A 19,712-nucleotide genomic window follows, 5' to 3' on the forward strand; every position below is an offset into this window, starting at 1 on the left:
ACTCTGCCCCCAGCCCAGTGATGGTCTTGATTATTAAAGGAATAATAAGGATAAACAGTCTGTCGTTTGGATATGCACATAGACTAGTTGGATGTATTCACAAATCAGTACTTTAGAAAAACTAAGTTCCACAATAAATGGAGTTGGAGAGGTGTCAGCATTGGTCTTCTTGACAGTGGCCTAAAGGATCTCCATTTTCCTTCATTTCTCCTGTCTTGCTCAGGGTTCAGGTGCTTTACTTAAGTGCTCTCTGCTTCTTTTAGCAAGGCTCTCACCAGGATGTGATGCTCAAATTATTGGACCCGTAAGTTTTCTTTTCCTATGTTATATTGGACATCTAATGCCCTAGCTTTTTTTATATATGTATCTTTAGGGTATTTTGATGGAGAAGGCAATGGCACCCACTCCAGTACTCTTGCCTGGAAAATCCCATGGACGGAGGAGCCTGATAGGCTGCAGTCCATGGGGTCACTAAGAGTCGGACACGACTGAACGACTTCCCTTTCACTTTTCACTTTCATGTATTGGAGAAGGAAATGGCAACCCACTCCAGTGTTCTTGCCTGGAGAATTCCAGGGACGGGGGAGCCTAGTGGGCTTCCATCTATGGGGTCACACAGAGTTGGACACGACCGAAGCGACTTAGCAGCAGCAGCAGGGTGTTGTGAAAGCTATACCCATAGTTACAGTGGAAAATAATTTCCTTCTAGGATTAGAGTAAAAAAAAAAAAAAAACACACACAAAAAAAGTTGTGCTCCTGAGTGGTAGCTGGGGGGTGCTCGGTAACTTTTAACTTTGATTACAAGGCTGAACAGCGGCAGTGCTGTACTTATGTTGAAAATGTACCTGTTGAAATCAAGCCAAGGGCAAGGCCACGACGGCTGTCAAAATACTGGCACGTGATGGTCACCGTTGCAGTGTATAATAAACCACATCCGAGACCTACACACAAGAAGACATTGCATAAATGAAGGCAGACTATATTATTTCAATGCAAGAAACAAAGAGGGATAATTAAATAACTCTGAGAGAAACAAGCATTGTACATTAACGCATATATACGGAATCTAGAGAATTGGGACTGGTGAACCAATGTGCAGGGAGGGAAACGAGATGGAGATGTAAAGAACAGACCTGTGGACAAGGGGTGGGAAAGGTGGGACGAATGGACAGATTAGTACTGATGTATATACACTACCAATAGATAGCTAACGGGACACTGTTATATAGCACAGGAGCTCAGCTCAGCGCTCTGCAATGATCTAGATGTGTGGGATGGCAGGGTGGGAGGGAGGCTTAAGAGGAGGGGATATACATGTAATTATATATATCTTAAGTGAGGGGGGATGTATACATATAGCTGATTCACACTGTTGTATAGCAAAAACTAACACAACATTGTAAAGCAATTATACTCCAATAAAAAAATGTATTTGTAAAATAAATAAATAACTCTATAGGACATTCTGTTACTGATTGGCTAAAACTCTTCAAAGTATGTGTTCCTAGATCCCTCTGATGTTAGCAGTGCAGCTCCAATGAATACATTTTGGCCAGCCTCAGTTTTCACTCCCACCCACCCTTAAGGTCAGGGTCAAAAAAATCCAATTTCTAAAGCACAAAGGAGTAATGTAAATGTAATTTAAGACATTCTGGAGAGAGAAAATTGTTAAATCACACACCAAATAGCAAAATTTAACCAAAATTCTCCATTAACTATCTCTGGCTCTCTTCCACATGTTTACCCTCAGCTCTTCCTCCTCTAAGTCCTCTAAACAATTTTATAAAATCCCCTTCATCATTCCAAGCTCTTTTGCTAGACTTCACAGCTTGACACATCCAGTCTACAAAACAAAGGCCTTCTGGGGCTCTCAGATCATCCCACCACTGTAAAATGTGTATTTGTAAGTTTTAATCTTTTACAGATGTAAATGGTTTTATATAGGAATAAAATGTCATGTCTTTAGTTTAAAATCTCTTTGAAAAAAAGAGGAAGAAAATATAATAATATATTAACAACAGTTACATTTAAGCATTATGGTTGCTTGCTATACTATTCTTTATTTCTCTGTGAATTTGAAATTCTTTTATGGTTAGGAAAAAAATACCTTACAACCCAATATCCCTTTCTTTAGACCCTAGGGCAACATTTAAGGCTCTTGTCTGTTAGCTTAATCTTTTTCTCCCTATTAAGGATCTAATAACCCCAGTTTTGGTTTCCATAAAGCATTCCTCTTGACTTCTAACTTATAACATGTGCCCTCTTTCTGCAATATCATCCGTTCTTGAGGGTCACTCTATAAACAACATAAAAGCCACTGTCTAAAAACTAATTTTAACCATGACTCATTAGGTGGGTTATTAAAGTCAGTTTCATTACTTTCGATTGCCACCTGGACTATGATTAGAAAGAATACATGAGTTTAACAAATATGCTGCATAAACATTTTATGAAATTAGCACTTAAGACAACTAAAGACTTAGATGATCATCCATGACTGTATTAAAAAATACTCTTAAAGAAACAAGGTAGATTAAAATAATTACACTTTAAATATTATTAAATTTTTCAAATACAGCACCCTTTTGTATGATTTAAGGGAAGAGATACTATATCTCATAAACTAAAACATGACTTGGATTGACTTATATACTTATCATTATCACATATAATATATTTCAATAAAATAAGACCTGTTCCTGAACAATCAATTTTGTGAAACCAAAAAAATGCCACCCTTAATTAAAATTGTAATTCAAAAAGCTTTGGAGAGGGAATGAATTTACTTTTGGGTAATTTGGTTGTCAGGGCTCCATAAAAGGGACATTTCTGTTTGCCAATGCCACAAAAGTTAAAACAGTAACTTTTAAATGTTTTCCCTTAGACTAAAAAGAAAGAAATTTTAAAAAATTATTTCAAGGTCATGGGTTTCAGATAAGATCACCTCACTTTTTTTTAACATAGCAGAAATTTTAAATGCTTTTTCTCTAAACTTTTCAAAACACAGAAGGTGACAGGACACTTTCCCAGATCAGGATTAGGATGACCTTAAACCATCAATTATTAAGGAGATAGCCCTCAAGGTCTTTCTCGGAGTGCATGAAGTCAGAACTATTTTCATAATGATACTAACATATTTTTGGCTTTTTTCCACTGTGTTCACATTTATGTTATTGTTACAAAAGAGATGGTGAGTAAAACTGGAAGAGCCTTAGTACAAATCAAGGTATTGGTACCCAGCTTCTTATCTTATATGCTTCATCATCACTCATTCACAGTAAAAACAAACAAAATTTTTTTAAATGCTTCATCTGAATTGTAACAATTGAGGCAAGAAAAAGCACTTACTCAACTGTTTTAGTAGCCAGCTAAAGTAGCCAAATTTTCCACGTAACCCTGCATGTATTTGAAAGAATGTCTGACAGACAAACTATGGTTACTCAGACTTATATGTTGGGCAGACATTTTCTTGAAAACAAGCAAGGAAAATAATTGACAATAATGGTTACCAATGATAAAATTAGAATTTTCCAGTAAAAATTAGAATTTTTGGAAACTTGTATCCAACACCATGATTTGACAATTTCCCAAAACATAAATATTTTCTGATGAGCCTGTTAGGTACTTAGAATAGGAAACAGGAGTCCAGAATGGCGGTGGCTAAAAGACAAGGAAGAGAAAAGCCTGCGAAAATAGAACAAAGGAAGGTCCGAGGACCGGAGTGAGGACCTCAGGTAGAACAAACAACACTCCTGGCTAGCCCAATTTACATAGGGCAGGCCCGGGGCGGGGAGAAAAAACATACAAAAAAAGGAGCCAAAGGGCTGGGGGTCTCTCTCCTGTGCGCTGCGGAGCTCTCCTCTTCGTGTCTTTGGGTTGACATGCCCTCACGCCTCAAGGATGGATTTTCCTGCTATTATCTAAATAAAATAGAGCTGTAACATGGAGCTGTAACACTGATTTGTCTAAGAGCTATAACACGGTCCATTCGAGACCTGAGAGCTATAACACAGTCTGTCCAAGACCCGAGAGCTGTGACACGTAGAGGGCTTTAATGTCCGTCACTCCAAATCTTTGTTGTGACGAGACAGAACCAAGGAGCATACACTCGCCTGACAAGCCTATTGGTGATACTAACAGAAGTGATTTTTTAGCTGTTGTTTAATAAAATGTGTGAACATTTAAAAGTTCCTGCCTAACTCAGAGAACCAATATTTTTCACATATCAAATTCACAATGTTACAAAATCAGACTTGAATGCTGACCTAGTCAAAGTTACAGATTTAAATAAATTGATTTAATATTACAGAGCATGAAAAGTATACTGATGTGGTTTCAATTCCCATATTGCAATTAACCCTTGGAAAACTATCATATATCAAGTTTTTGAATAGGATCAAAGAAAAGTATATACAGTGACGTGAGGAGAGTATTATATACCTCTCCCTTTTTCAATTACACCTTTGGGTGAGATTTTATTCACACACTTCAATTAAAAAAAAAAACATATTACAACAGATTTGAGTACTGAACAGATCAGATAATCCAGATTCCTTCCATGAAACCAGATGTTAAAGAGATTTGCAAAAATGTAAAACAATGCCATTCTTCTCATTAAACTTTGTTTTGTTCTGGAAAAATAGAATTGGTTTTTGTAATAAGTATGTTATTGATGCCTTTCCCAGGTAAAGAACATGACTTTTCCCAGGTAAAGAATTCCCAGTGGGTAAAGAATCCACTTGCAATGCAGGAGACGCAGGAGATGCGAGTTCAGTCCCTGGGTAGGAAAGATCCCCTGGAAGAGGGCATGGCAACCACTCCAGCATCCTTGCCTGGAGAATTCCATGGACAAGGGAACCTGGCAAGCTATAGTCCATAAGGTCACAAAGAGTCAAGACATGACTGAAGCAACTGAACATAGCATAGCACATGTTATTTATGCTAAAATATACTGGATTTGTTATTATTATCTTTAAATGAATTACTAAACAAATACTTTTAAATTTCTCAACTGCTAATACAGAAACAAAATAAGTCTGAAAATGAAAGTGAAGTCACTCAGTCGTGTCTGACTCTTTGTGACCCCACGGACTGTGGCCTACCAGGCTTCCCAGTCCATGGGATTTTCCAGGCAAGAGTACTGGAGTGGGTTGCCATTTCCTTCTCCAGGGGATCTTCCCGACCCAGGGATCGAACCCGGGTCTCCCCCATTGTGGGCAGATGCTTTTACCGTCTGAGCCAGGGAAGTCCCTGGCTCAGGTAAAGAACGTGACTTTTCCCAGGTAAAGAATTCCCAGTGGGTAAAGAATCCACTTGCAATGCAGGAGACACAGGAGATGCGGGTTCAGTCCCTGGGTAGGAAAGATCCCCTTGAAGAGGGCATGGCAACCACCCCAGACAAAATAAGTCTAAATAAGTATAATCCACATAATTAAAGGTTCCTTGGGTTTGGGTGGACTCCAGCAGTTGGTGATGGACAGGGAGACCTGGCATGCTGTGGTTCATGGGGTCGCAGAGTCGGACATGACTGGGCGACTGAACTGAACTGAACTGGGGTTCTAAATAAAAGAGTGTAAAGAGTCTGAAGAATAGACTGAGTCTGAAGAATAAACCGCTGCCTTAAAGCCTTCCTTGGGGAGTGAGGGATAAATTGGGAAATCAATATTGACATATATACACTACTATATATAAAATAGATAATTTATAAGGATCTCCTGTATAGCACAGGGAATACTACTCAGTATTCTGTAACAGCCTATACGGGAACAGAATCTAAAAAAGAGTGGATATATGTATATGTATAACTGATTCACTTTGCTGTATATCTGAAACTAACACAAGATTATAAATCAACTATGCTCTAATGAAAAGAATAAATTCATAAAGATAAAGCCTTTCTTGGTCTCAAATCATTTCTGATTAGACTGTGACCAGTGAAAAAATGTTGAGCATCGACCTCCAGTATAGCATAATAATTTTTTTAATGAAATATCTATACTACTAACAATTCAAAGCATAATCATTAGTAAAATATAATTGCTATATTTTACTTATATAGTGAAACTAAACATAAATATAGGTGGCAAGAATACACAGAAGAACTGTACAAAAAAGATCTTCATGACCCAGATAACCATGATGGTGTGATCACTCACCTAGAGCCAGACATCCTGGAAGGTGAAGTCAAGTGGGCCTTAGGAAGCATCACTACAAACAAAGCTAGGGGAGGTAATGGAATTCCAGTTGAGCTATTTCAGATCCTAAAAGATGATGCTATTAAAATCCTGCATTCAATATGCCAGCAAATTCGGAAAATTCAGCGGTGGCCACAGGACTGGAAAAGATCAGTTTTCATTCCAAACCCAAAGAAAGGCAATGCCAAAGAATGTTCAAACTATTGCTCAATTGCACTCATCTCGCACGCTAGCAAAATAATGCCCAAAATTCTCCAAGCAAGGTATCAACAGTCCATGAACCATGAACTTCTAGATGTTCAAGCTGGATTTAAAAAGGCAGAGGAACCAGAGATCAAAATGCCAACATCTGTTGGATCATCAAAAAAGCAAGAAAGTTGTAGAAAAACACCTACTTCTGCTTTATTGACTATGCCAAAGCCTTTGACTGAGTGGATCACAGAAAACTGTGGAAAGTTCTTCAAGAGATGGGAATACCAGACCATCTTATCTGCCTCCTGAGAAATCCGTCCGCAGGTCAAGAAACCACAGTTAGAACCAGACATGAAACAACACACTGGTTCCAAATTGGGAAGGAGTATGTCAAGGCTGTATATTGTCACCCTGCTTATTTAACTTCTGTGCAGAGTATATCATGAGAAATGGCAGGCTGGATGAAGCACAAGCTGGAATCAAGACTGCCAGGAGAAATATCAATAATTTTAGATATACAGATTACACCACCCTTATGACAGAAAGCAAAGAACTAAAGAGCCTCTTGATCAAAATGAAAGAGGAGAGTGGAAAAGTAGGCTTAAAACTCAACATTCAGAAAACTAAGATCATGGAATCTATTCCCATCACTTAATGGCAAGTAGATGGGGAAACAATGGAAACAGTGAGAGACTTTATTTTGGGGGGCTCCAAAATCACTGCAGACGGTGACTGCAGCCATGAAATTAAAAGATGCTCGCTCCTTGGAAGAAAAGCTATGACCAACCTAGACAGCATATTACAAAGCAGAGACATTACTTTGCCAACAAAGGTCTGTCTAGTCAAAGCTATGGTTTTTCCAGTAGTCATGGATGGATGTGAGAGTTGGACCATAAAGCAAGCTGAGCACCAAAGAATTGATGCTTTTGACCTGTGGTGTTGGAGAAGACTCTTTAGAGTCCCTTGCACTGCAAGGAGATGCAGTCAATCGTAAAAGAAATCAGTCCTGAATATTCACTGGAAGGACTGATGCTGAAGCTGAAGCTCCAATACTTTGGCCACCTGATGTGAAGAACTGACTCCTTGGAGAAGACCCTGATGCTGGGAAAGATTGAAGGCAGGAGGAGAAGGGGATGAAAGAGGATGCCATGGTTGGATGGCATCACTGACTCAATGGACATGTGTGTGAGCAAGCTCTAGGAGTTGGTGATGGACAGGGAAACCTGGTGTGCTGCAGTCCATGGGGTTGCAAAGAGTCGGACACAACTGAGTGACTGAACTGAACTGAACTGAAACATATTTACATGTTCTTACATTTCTTTTCCATACCTTATGTTTATTTCACGTAACTCTGGGTAGACCATAACCTCAGAGGCCTTTTTTCCTTCATCTCCTCCCCCAGATATCAAGTTCTTTATCACACCCACTGCCTAAATTATCAACCTCCCACTCTGTGGACCGCCACTGCCTCAATTCATCTCCTCCAGATCTTTTCTCTTCTGAACAAATGGCCTCCTCATTGCTGTCTCAGCCTCCAGTACTTTGTCCACCAATCTACCTTCTAATTATCATACAGTTCTCATCACATCACTCTCCTGCATTAGGACCCTTCATCATCAGGTATCTGCTACAAATCAAGCTTTTTTTTAAATTTATTTTTTATATTTTTATTTTAGGTTTTAAATTTTAGAATTGGAATATCTCCAGGGGGTCTTCTGGACCCAGGGATTGAACCAATGTCTCCTGCACTGCAGGCAGATTCTTTATTGTTTAAGCCACCAGGGAAGCCTGTGTTAGTTTCTGCTGTACAGCAAAGTGAATCAGCTATACATATACATATATCCCCTCTTTTTTTGGATTTCCTTCCCATTTTAGGTCACCACAAAGCAATGAGTAGAGTTTCCTGTGCTATAAAGTAGGTTCCCATTTGTTATCTATTTTATTCATAGTAATGTATATATGTCAATCCCAGTCTCCCAATTCACCCCACACCCTCTTTCCGCCTTGGTATTTCTATGCTTATTCTTGTCTGTCTCTTTATTTCTATCATTTGAAGCAATGTGGATAGACCTCGATACTGTCATACAGACTAAAGTCAGAAAGGGAAATACAAATACCATATATTATTGGATCTATATGGAATCTGAAAAAATTGGTATAGACGATCTTATTTATAAAGCAAACAAAGCTTTGACCTATTTGCAAGTCCACTCACGATCTGTGTGTTCCTTAAACAAATATCCCAACAAAGACCACTATATCTCATGCCCCTGAGCATTTGAGCTCCTGGAATGTCCTCCCACCACCCTCACTCCTCCAACTTGTGCCCCCTGATCACATCCCACCTGCCCTTGAAGACTTAGCTCAAGCACCAATTCCTGCACGAAGCCTTCTTCTATGCCCCCACCCCATGACATACTATACCTGCACTGAATGTTGCTTTCATTTTATTACTGCACGTAATTTTACTATGTTACGAGTTACATATTTACAAGTCTCATCCCCCAACTAGACAATGAGCCAAGCCACTACCTGAGGGCAGGCTGTGTCTTAATCATTTGAGCCTTCTGGTTCCAGGTCTGAGCCTGGCACAGTGTTAAAGTTATTCTTCTTCTTTTTCCCATCAACCTTATTTGAATTCCCAATTTTAAGTTACATTGGCTAATTTCAACCATTTCTGTCTATTCTTACTCTGGCTGTCACTCTTTCTTGCATTTTTCTCTTCCTCTCTTTGTCTCATTTTCTCTATTCATATAACAAACATACACAAACTACATACATGCATGCTTGTGTGTGAATATATATATATTTTAAAGTATCTCATGTGTGGATGTGAGAGTTGGACTGTGAAGAAGGCTGAGCACTGAAGAATTGATGCTTCTGAACTGTGGTGTTGGAGAAGACTCTTGAGAGTCCCTTGGACTGCAAGGAGATCCAACCAGTCCATTCTGAAGGAGATCAGCCCTGGGATTTCTTTGAAGGGAATGATGCTGAAGCTGAAACTCCAGTACTTTGGCCACCTCATGCAAAGAGTTGACTCATTGGAAAAGACTCTGATGCTGGGAGGGATTGGGGGCAGGAGGAGAAGGGGACCACAGAGGATGAGGTGGCCGGATGGCATCACTGACTCGATGGACGTGAGTCTGAGTGAACTCTGGAAGTTGGTGATGGACAGGGAGGCCTGGCGTGCTGTGATTCATGGGGTCGCAAAGAGTCGGACACGACTGAGCGACTGAACTGAACTGAACTGATGTCTGCTTTCCAACTAAATTGTGTTGATTTTTTTAAGTTAGGCCAGAAAATACATCTTAGCTTAAAAAATATTAAAGATTATTTTATTTCACAATAATTCATGTAACAGGATAGAATCATTAGAAATATAGAATTAGAATTATATGGTTTGAAAAAAGGATTTACAACTTGTATGAATTATGGTGTGATGGTCTGAGCAAATCTTACTAAACAGCCTCATTTTCTCATTTTTCTTAAATTAAAAAAAAAATTTTGTATTTATTTATTTAGTTGTGCTGGGTCTTAGTTGCAGCACTTGGGATCTAGATTTTTGACCAGGGATCAAACCTCATCTCCTTGCATTGGGAGCACTGAGTCTTAGCCACTACACCACCAGGGAAGTCCCCTTCAGTTTTCTTAGTCCTTATCTACAACTAAAAAACACCCAGACCAATTAAACTGATAAGAGATATGTATATCACAAGACTATATAACTGAATGGAATTTTCATTTATTTTAGGAGGACAAGCAACAAAATATTGGAAATTGTGCACACAGTTTGAAAATTGTTTATGAATTATTTTAAACTATTCTTTCATTATATGCATATCTTTGTATATACCTAACTTAACGGACATCTATCGAGCCCCTGTACTTACATATGAAAATTTCTCCCTGCAGTATTATCTTTACAAAAAGGAAATGGTTTAGTACTAGTTCATTTTAATACAGCAATCTTCAAAAGTGACGAGGGTCAAGTTAGAGAATCCAGATTCTACATATGAAACAAGGGTCAGGGGTAGCCCCTAAGACTTTCTCAGCTTGGCCACTAGAAGTCTGATATCCTGGAAAACCCTTCATCCTGGGCAAACTAGAACAGCTGGTCACCATGTGTAAGGACTTGTCTCTTGGTCATTTGGGAGAATGCCCCCTCTCCATGTTCTGAAACAAGCACCTGAGCACCTCTTAAAATAGCTGAGCCAGTAGGATTTATCATCTTGATCAAAGGTTAAGATAGGCAATTGCATACAGAATTCCAGAAATACTTACTTTTAGAAATGAATCTGTGAGAATGGACCTTCAGATGCTAAAAAAGATAAGTTTAGAGCATCCAAATATAATTACTGGTTATGCTTCTAGCCTAAAACATCTGCAGAGAAAAAGTTAAAAGTTTAAGCAACTGCCTAGCTTTCTGATTGGCATGGTTTTATACAGGCATGTGGTTTTGACACTGACTTGATTAAAGCACAAACTTTATATGCTTAACATGAGTACTCTGAACATAACATTAGCTGGTCAAAAGCACAGGTTTGGGATCAAGCAGGTATAGACTCAAATCTCAACTCTAACACTTAACTGGCTGTGTGACTTTCAGTTTCCTTATCTTTAAAACAATCTCATAGGATAGTTGCAAAATTAAGAGACATTTAAAAAATGTAAAATATTTTCATATCTGTGCTTGGACTATAATAAAATATCCTGAAATAGACATTATACATATATATTTTTTTAGTTTTCACCTGAGTATTATGGAATTACATAGCTATATAGCCTCAGACTAATTAGAAAATCAGAGTTCCTTATTATAACTGAACATCCATGAGAGACAAAAGGAGATCTTTAATGGCATAACCATTAAAAACAAACCAAAAAAGGCTTATAAAAGTCTAACTGCTAAAGTGAATATCCAGAAAATGACCTTTACCTAATTTGCCATCCCTAGAGGGGAATGAGATTGTCTATGAATGTGGGCTATGCCCTCCTCAAGCTCAATGGACCATGAAGATATGACCAAGAAAATGAAGGAAGAGAAAATTGAATTTTTCCAAAATCGAGAAGATATTATTAAGAAAACAGTAATCGGGTAGCCAAGTATCAGTATAATATAAAGAAAAGAGACTGCAAGAAATTGATTTTTTCAGCTGTGCTTTTCAGAAAAGCAAAGAAAATTAATTGGGAAGAAGCTTGAGCAATTCATTAATGGAATATTGCGGTCCCTGCTCCCACTCCTCCCCATCTCCCACTACACTTTCTTTTTTCTAATTTTTTTTTTTTTTTTGAAGACCATTTTTAAAGTCTGTAATGAATTTCTTACAGTATTGCTTCTGTTTTATGTTTTTTGGCTGCACTGCCTGTGGGATCTTAGCTCCCCGACCACGGATGGAACCTGCATCCCCTGCACTGGAAGCATAGAGTGCCTCCAGGGAAGTCCCTGATTTTCCTGATTTTAGGAAAGTTATTGAGAAAACAGGAGCCTGAATTACTGGGTTTGTTGGCAGTGTGACATAGAGCCACTTGAAAACCAAGCAAGCTGTCATTTTATTCCAGCTACAAACACCAAACAAGAGAATCTTCTATTTTCAAAACGGTATTTTTTTTAAATGGTAAAACAGAATTATGCTAACTAATACACATCAGTATTATTTTTGATGTTTTACATTATAAACATACTGCTGCTGCTGCTGCTATTGCTGCTAAGTCGCTTCAGTCGTGTCCGACTCTGTGCGACCCCAGAGAGGGCAGCCCACCAGGCTCCTCCATCCCTGGGATTCTCCAGGCAAGTACGCTGGAGTGGGTTGCCATTTCCTTCTACATAACATTAATTTCTTCATATTATTTAATCTGTTATACAAATATTTCTGATTCAATAGAGCTTCTTCAGTTGCAAAAATCTACTGCTGTGGTCTTAAACTAAGAGGTCTTAGAAAGGTCTTTCCTTAGAAAGGAATATAAGGAAAACAGAACAAGTATGCATTAAACACCTTTGTGCCTCTCTACACACCTTATTTCATGAATAGTCACAGTAACTCTGAGAAGTCTTGTTAGTCTCATTTCTTAAGAAATACAAACGGAACTGCTCAGAGAGGTTAGATAATTTTCCAAGGTCACAAAACTGATAAGGATGGTTATGCTAACCAATACTTATTTCATTAACTCATTGTTCAGTTCAGTTCAGTTCAGTCACTCAGTTGCGTCTGACTCTTTGCGACCCCATGAATCGCAGCACTGCAGGCCTCCCTGTCCATCACCAACTCCCGGAGTTCACCCAAACTCATGTGCATCGAGTCGGTGATGCCATCCAGCCATCTCATCCTCTGTCGTCCCCTTCTCCTCCTGCCCCCAATGCCTCCCAGCATCAGGGTCTTTTCTAATAAGTCACCTCTTCACGTGAGGTGGCCACAGTATTGGAGTTTCAGCCTCAGCATCAGTCCTTCCAATGAACACCCAGGACTGGTCTCCTTTAGGATGGACTGGTTGGATCTCCTTGCAATCCAAGGGACTCTCAAGAGTCTTCTCCAACACCACAGTTCAAAAGCATCAATTCTTCGATGCTCAGCTTTCTTCACAGTCCAACTCTCACATCCATACATGACGACAGGAAAAACCATAGCCTTGACTAGTCGGACCTTTTTTGGCAAAGTAATGTCTCTGATTTGTAATATGCTCTCTAGGTTGGTCATAACTTTCCTTCTAAGGAGTAAGCGCTTTTTAATTTCATGGCTGCAATCACCATCTGCAATGATTTTGGAGCCCCCAAAAATAAAGTCTGACACTGTTTCCACTGTTTCCCCATCTATTTCCCATGAAGTGATAGGACCGGATGCCATGATCTTCGTTTTCTGAATGTTGAGCTTAGAGCCAACTTTTTCACTCTTCTCTTTCACTTTCATCAAGAGGCTTTTGAGTTCCTCTTCACTTTCTGCCATAAGGGTGGTGTCATCTGCATATCTGAGGTTGTTGATATTTCTCCCGGCAATCTTGATTCCAGCTTGTGCTTCTTCCAGTCCAGCATTTCTCATGATGTACTCTGCACATAAGTTAAATAAGCAGGGTGACTATATACAGCCTTGACATACTCCTTTTCCTATTTGGAACCAGTCTGCTGTTCCATGTGCAGTTCTAACTGTTGCTTCCTGACCTGCATACAGGTTTCTCAAGAGGCAGGTCAGGTAGTCTGGTATGCCCACCTCTTTCAGAATTTTCCACAGTTCATTGTGATCCACACAGTCAAAGGCTTTGGCATAGTCAATAAAGCAGAAATAGATGTTTCTCTGGAACTCTCTTGCTTTTTCCATGATCCAGCAGATGTTGGCAATTTGATCTCTGCTTCCTCTGCCTTTTCTAAAACCAGCTTGAACATCTGGAAGTTCACGGTTCATGTATTGCTGAAGCCTGGCTTGGAGAATTTTGAGCATTACTTTACTAGCATGTGAGATGAGTGCAACTGTGCAGTAGTTTGAGCATTCTCAAATGAATGAAGCAGGGCAAAGGCTAAGAGAGTTTTGCCAAGAGAATGCACTGGTCATAGAAAACACCCTCTTCTAACAACACAAGAGAGGACTCTACACATGGACATCATCAGAGGGTCAACACCAAAATCAGATTGATTGTATTCTTTGCAGCCAAAGATGGAGAAGCTCTATACAGTCAGCAAAAACAAGACCGGGAGCTGACTGTGGCTCAGATCATGAACTCCTTATTGCCAAATTCAGACTTCAGTTGAAGAAAGTAGGGAAAACCACTAGACCATTCAGGTATGACCTAAATCAAATCCCTTATGATTTTACAGTGGAAGTGAGAAATAGATTTAAGGGACTAGATCTGATAGAAAGAATACCTGATGAACTATGGACTGAGGTCCGTGACATTGTACAGAAGACAGGGATCAAGACCATCCCCATGGAAAAGAAATGCAAAAAAGCAAAATGGCTGTCAGAGGAGGCCATACAAATAGCTATGAAAAGAAGAGAAGTGAAAAGCAAAGGAGAAAAGGAAAAATATTCCCATTAGAATGCAGAGTTCCAAAGAATAGCAAGGAGAGATAAGAAAGCCTTCCTCAGCAATCAGTGCAAGGAAATAGAGGAAAACAACAGAATGGGGAAGACTAGAGATCTCTTCAAGAAAATTAGAGATACCAAGGGAACATTTCATGCAAAAATGGGCTCGATAAAGGACAGAAATGGGATGGACCTAACAGAAGCAAAAGATATTAAGAAGAGGTGTCAAGAATAAACAGAAGAACTGTATAAAAAAGATCTTCACAACCCAGATAATCACGATGGTGTGATCACTGACCTAGAGCCAGACATCCTGGAATGTGAAGTCAAGTGGGCCTTAGAAAGCAACACTACGAACAAAGCTAGTGGAGGTGACGGAATTCCAGTTGAGCTATTTCAAATCCTGAAAGTGCTGCACTCAATATGCCAGCAAATTTGGAAAACTCATTGTTAGGGAAATTTAAAAAATAGTCTTGTTTAGGTTTCAGAGACAAGGCAGAGCAGGCCTCTGACCTTGCTTCTAACCTACCTGGATACTGTCCTACCTGAGAGTGACTGTGAGTGACTGCCTGCTGTGAGTGCAGGACTTGCAGCACCATAGATAAGATGGGGGAGAAATCCTGCGATTGTTGAACCCCTGGAGGGGGCCTGGCTAACCAAGCCCCAGGCTTACCTACATTCCAAGTTTTACATAACAAAACAAATAGCACTTACAGAAAACCAGAGCTGCAATTTGGTCACAGATTAAGGATGATATCAGTTTGCTACCATCCTGGGATTATAAGCAGGAACCCCAAACTGCAATCTTTGAAGTCTCACCCACGGAGTGGATGCGCTGCCTGAGACCCTTTCCCAATGGGACTCCAGATGTGCAGTGGCACGGTACTTCTCAGCGCTGATTAACTCTGGATGTTGGTCAAAATTTAATTTGGTGATGTATCCTCTGCTCTATTTCTCTTTTCTTTTAATCTTAGTATATTGAAAGTGAGCTAGATAATTCTAATAAATATTTGTATTACTTATTTGTATATAACGAGTGGCTTATTTGTTAACAAATCCTTTGAACCTGAGACGAAAGTGAAAACTTTTGGCAAAATACTCATCCATCCACAAAACCTTCTAAGGTAGATACTATTGATATATTCCGTTCAAAAAATGAGAAAACAATATGCAACTTGTCTGTCGTCCATGCAGCTAGCAAGTGAGTAAGATAAGATTAACCCGCATGGTCCAACCCCAGAGCCTGCTTGTTACTGCTTGCTCCTGTGTATGCCATACTGCTTTCTCAAGAGACCATCTAGTTCATTCCAGATGAAGGAAAATGCTTAGAATACTGCACAGAATGGGTGCTCAATATATGTTATCGTCAGACTGAATCTTTCTTGTTTTTTCAAAAGAATTCATAATACGCAGTCTCAACTTGTAAGTTTAGACTGTGTTATAATTTCCTGTCACTTCCTTTTCAACTGGATACTCTGCTTTCAATGGGAACAGATGAAAGTGTCATTGTTCATTAAATTCCCATTTCTTTATCCCACGAATATTCTATGAGCCCTATACTCTGAGCTTACTGACAAAATAAAACCACAAAGAAGTCAATCATGATATGAACTGTTAATAATCTGCCAGCAAAGAGGTCCAATTATTACTACAGTGAGTGACTTTTTAATTATTGAAATTAAAACTTGAAAAAATTTTAATTATTTAAAATGGAAATTACAAAATAATTATTGAAATGAAAATTCAACTGACTTTTTGCTGTTGAAATCCAACTCAACACTCTTATATATCTTATTTTTATTTTGCCTGATTTCTCCTAGTCCTTACAAGACCTGTGTGATGCAGGTTTCTTAGTTTGCCTTCACAGATGAGGAGACAGTCACTATTGGAGATCAAGGGCTTTGCACAAACTCACAGAACCTGTATCTCCTGACCCAAAGCTCAGTGCTCTCTCCCTGAGCTTATAATTTTCTCCTAGCCACAGAGATTCAGAATCTGCTGCCAAATCAGAGTCATATACAATCTTCAGACATAGCTTGTTTTGCTCTTTTTTTAATCAGACTTGTGACTGTTTTTGTTTTTATGTTTTGGCCATGCTGCATGTAGGATCTTAGTTCCCTGGACAGGGATTGAACTCTGTCCTTCTGCAATGGAAGTGCAGAGTCTTAATCCCTGGAGTGCCAGAGAAGTCCCCATAGACGTGTTTTCTGCCCCAGGTTCCATTACATGAAGGAGAGGCCAGGATTCCAGAAGGAAAGACATTGCAAAACACACTATGACAAATATATAGATAATAACATCTTGGATCATTCCCCAAAGAGAACTACAATCACTTATTTAGATATCATACACTAGAGAAAGTGGGACGCCTTTGAGCAGGGTAGGATACAGGAAATGGCACTGTTAGCTAGGGGCCTGGGGCACTTACATGGCCTCCCCTTAGAGTGGGATCTCATGGGAGCCAGGGAATATATGGGATCATGGCCCTGGTCTTGCTCACAGTGAGTCCACTGAGTCCATGGGCACATCATACAGTTATTTACCCAGTTCCCAATATTTAATTGGAGCACTAAGGTGCTTATAGGTTCAACAGCAGTGTGGGCACTTGAGGGAGCTCAGTCATGTTCGACTCTGCAAGCCTATGAACTGCAGCCCGCCAAGCTTCTCTGTCACTGGAATTTTCCAGGCAAGAATACTGGAGTAGGTTCCCATTTCCTACTCCGGGGGATTCCTGACCCAGAGACTGAAACTGAGTCTCTCGTGTTTCCTGCATTGGCAGGCGGCCCTTTACCACTGGTGCCACGTGAGAAGCCCATGTACATGATATTTGGCATAACCTTCTTTCTACATTGCTCTTTGCCCAGGGGAGTAAAAGTTACCATAGTGGAGAAAGCCATGTGGAAGATCTGCAAGTCAACCACCAGCAGCAGCCAGCAGGCTAAATCAAAAAGTGAAAGTGAAGTCGCTCAGTCGTGCCTGACTCTTTGCGACCTATGGACTGTAGTTGGCCAGGCTCCTCTGTCCATGGGACTTTCCAGGCAAGAATACTGGACTTGGTTGCCATTTCCTTCTCCAGGGGATCTTCCTGACTCAGGAATCAAACCGGGTCTCCTGCATTACAGGCAGACTCTTTACTGTCTGTGCCATCAGGGAATCCCAGAATAAATCAAGAAAAGTATCAAATCCTATCTAATGAATAGAAGATCATGGATTCACGGAGGAGAGGGAACAGGATTAGCTACTGAAAGGTTACAACACCATTAGCCAAATCAAAATCAGTTGTACTGGTTGATAAAGCCCTTTCCATTGCCACAGAAAATTTGAAATTTAATTATAGGGGTTACTTAATTTTGTCTCTGTCTTTCTATATACCCTTAGATATGCTTCCAACAATCAAATGCACATAAAATCTTGGACAATCTGCACTCACATTTTTTCTTTTTAAAAATTCATTTTTATCTATGGTAATACAAATACTATGGTATCACCCACTTTAGATCATTTTTTTTAAGTCAGTGACAACTTTGGATATGTACTCACAAAGGCTATACCTTAACTCTGAAATCATGTGAGACATAAAACCCCACGAAATTTTAAATGCTTAGTCCAAAATTTTGGAGAAAATGCCCAAATCATACCAATAACATAATGATTTAATTTTCTATGTTAAAAGGGGTTTGTCCTACAAGGAGTAATCAAATGTCCATGCACAAATAGCAATATTTTTATTTTCATGATTTTAGAAAAGAATTCAAGATGACTATTCAATGAATATTTTCAAATTTTACACCAGAGATAATCATATTTGCATGTACAGGTTTAAACTGTAATATAAACACTATAGTGATTAGGTAATATAAAATATCACATATATAACCTGTTCTCAAAGAACTAACAAGTAACCTACTTATTTAGATTATGATCTGAGTAGAATCTGAGTATGGAGTTAAATTCAAAATAAACTTTAAGAGTTCTAAAAGCATTAAAAACAATTACAAACATGTAGAAGAGGTTAGGACCTGATGTCAGACGGAATGGATTTAACCCCAAGTCTCCCAGCTTTGCAGCTTTAGTTAGTAATCTCACTTCATTGAGCTTCACTTTCCCTGTCTGTAAAATGTGTTCATATGAAGACTGAATGAGATCATATAAAGCACAGAGCTTAGCGTACAGCTGTTGGTGTTGTTGTTTGTCACTAAGTCATGTCTGACTCTCTGTGACCCCGTGGAGCCTGCCAGGTTCCTCTGTTCATGGGATTTCCCAGGCAAAACCATTGGAGTGGGTTGCCATTTCCTTCTCCAGGGCATCTTCCTGACCCAGGAATCTAACCCTATCTCCTGCTTGGCAGGCAGATTCTTTACCACTGAGTCACCAGGGAAGCATATAAAGCACAGAGCTGAACACACAGTATGAACTCAGATATTAGAGGTTATTATTTCCATCATTTATTATTAGGGAAATATTCCTATGTGAAAAAGAAGAATATTGGTTGTCAACAAAATTAGGTTCTTTCAGGTTTGACTCAAACCAGCCATCTTGCTGGAATTTGTCTCTGAAGTCTTATACACCAAAATCCTTAACTACAGTCCCTGTGTGGGTCATGTCCGGCCCAGCTGTGCTCTTTCCTTTGCTGCCACATGTAGTGATGAGATCCTCCCCCTGTTCCAGTCTATTCCCTTGCAGCCTCTCCTATTAATTAGCTGTGTCAGCATTGGCAGGCACATCTTCCTCCACCCAAATACGCTGTGTTCTAAGAATTTTGGCACCACTTCTGAACCAATGTCATATAGATGGCACTATAGAACTCCTGTCTAGAAAACAGGCTCTCAACATAGATTAATCAAATGTGTTGTAACTTTTCTGACAGTAAAGCAAAAACATGTTAATCAGGAATAACCCATTCTTTACATCAAATGTTTGAGGTTGGTTAGCCTTTTGCTGGAATTTCATTTGGAAAATGTCAATCTTCCTATAGATGTATAACTTATGTTCCTCTGATTATAACTCAAATATAACTCTTAACCATTTCATTACTTAAACAAATATTCAATTACATTTTACTAGATAATAAGAGTGGGCATAATATTTTTACAATCTAAAATATAATATTTAAGGAATTCCCTGGTGGTCCAGTGGTTAGGACTCTGCGCTTTTACTGGTAAGAACCCAGGTTCCATCCCTGGTCAGGAGACTAAGAATGTGCTGGCTGTGTGGCATGGCCAAAAATAAGAAATAAATGAATAATAAAATATTTCTACGTGACTAATACACATTTCTATTTGTTCAAACTTAATATGAAAAACTAGAACTTCTGCC

General features: G+C 39.3%; 1 protein-coding gene across 4 annotated transcripts in view; it reads right to left on the minus strand.

Annotated features, from left to right (window-relative positions):
* The window catches only part of SLC16A9 (solute carrier family 16 member 9), an 85,616-nt gene that overhangs the window by 9,292 nt on the left and 56,612 nt on the right, over positions 1-19,712 (minus strand). For all 4 annotated transcript variants that reach the window (XM_027530601.1, XM_027530605.1, XM_027530603.1 and 1 more), the window contains one exon: positions 847-942. In XM_027530601.1, coding sequence (XP_027386402.1) covers positions 847-942 — 96 coding nt within the window. The remainder of the gene's footprint in view (positions 1-846; positions 943-19,712) is intronic.

Source organism: Bos indicus x Bos taurus, chromosome 28 (assembly GCF_003369695.1).
Source record: "Bos indicus x Bos taurus breed Angus x Brahman F1 hybrid chromosome 28, Bos_hybrid_MaternalHap_v2.0, whole genome shotgun sequence".
Classification (NCBI taxonomy): Eukaryota; Metazoa; Chordata; class Mammalia; order Artiodactyla; family Bovidae; genus Bos; species Bos indicus x Bos taurus.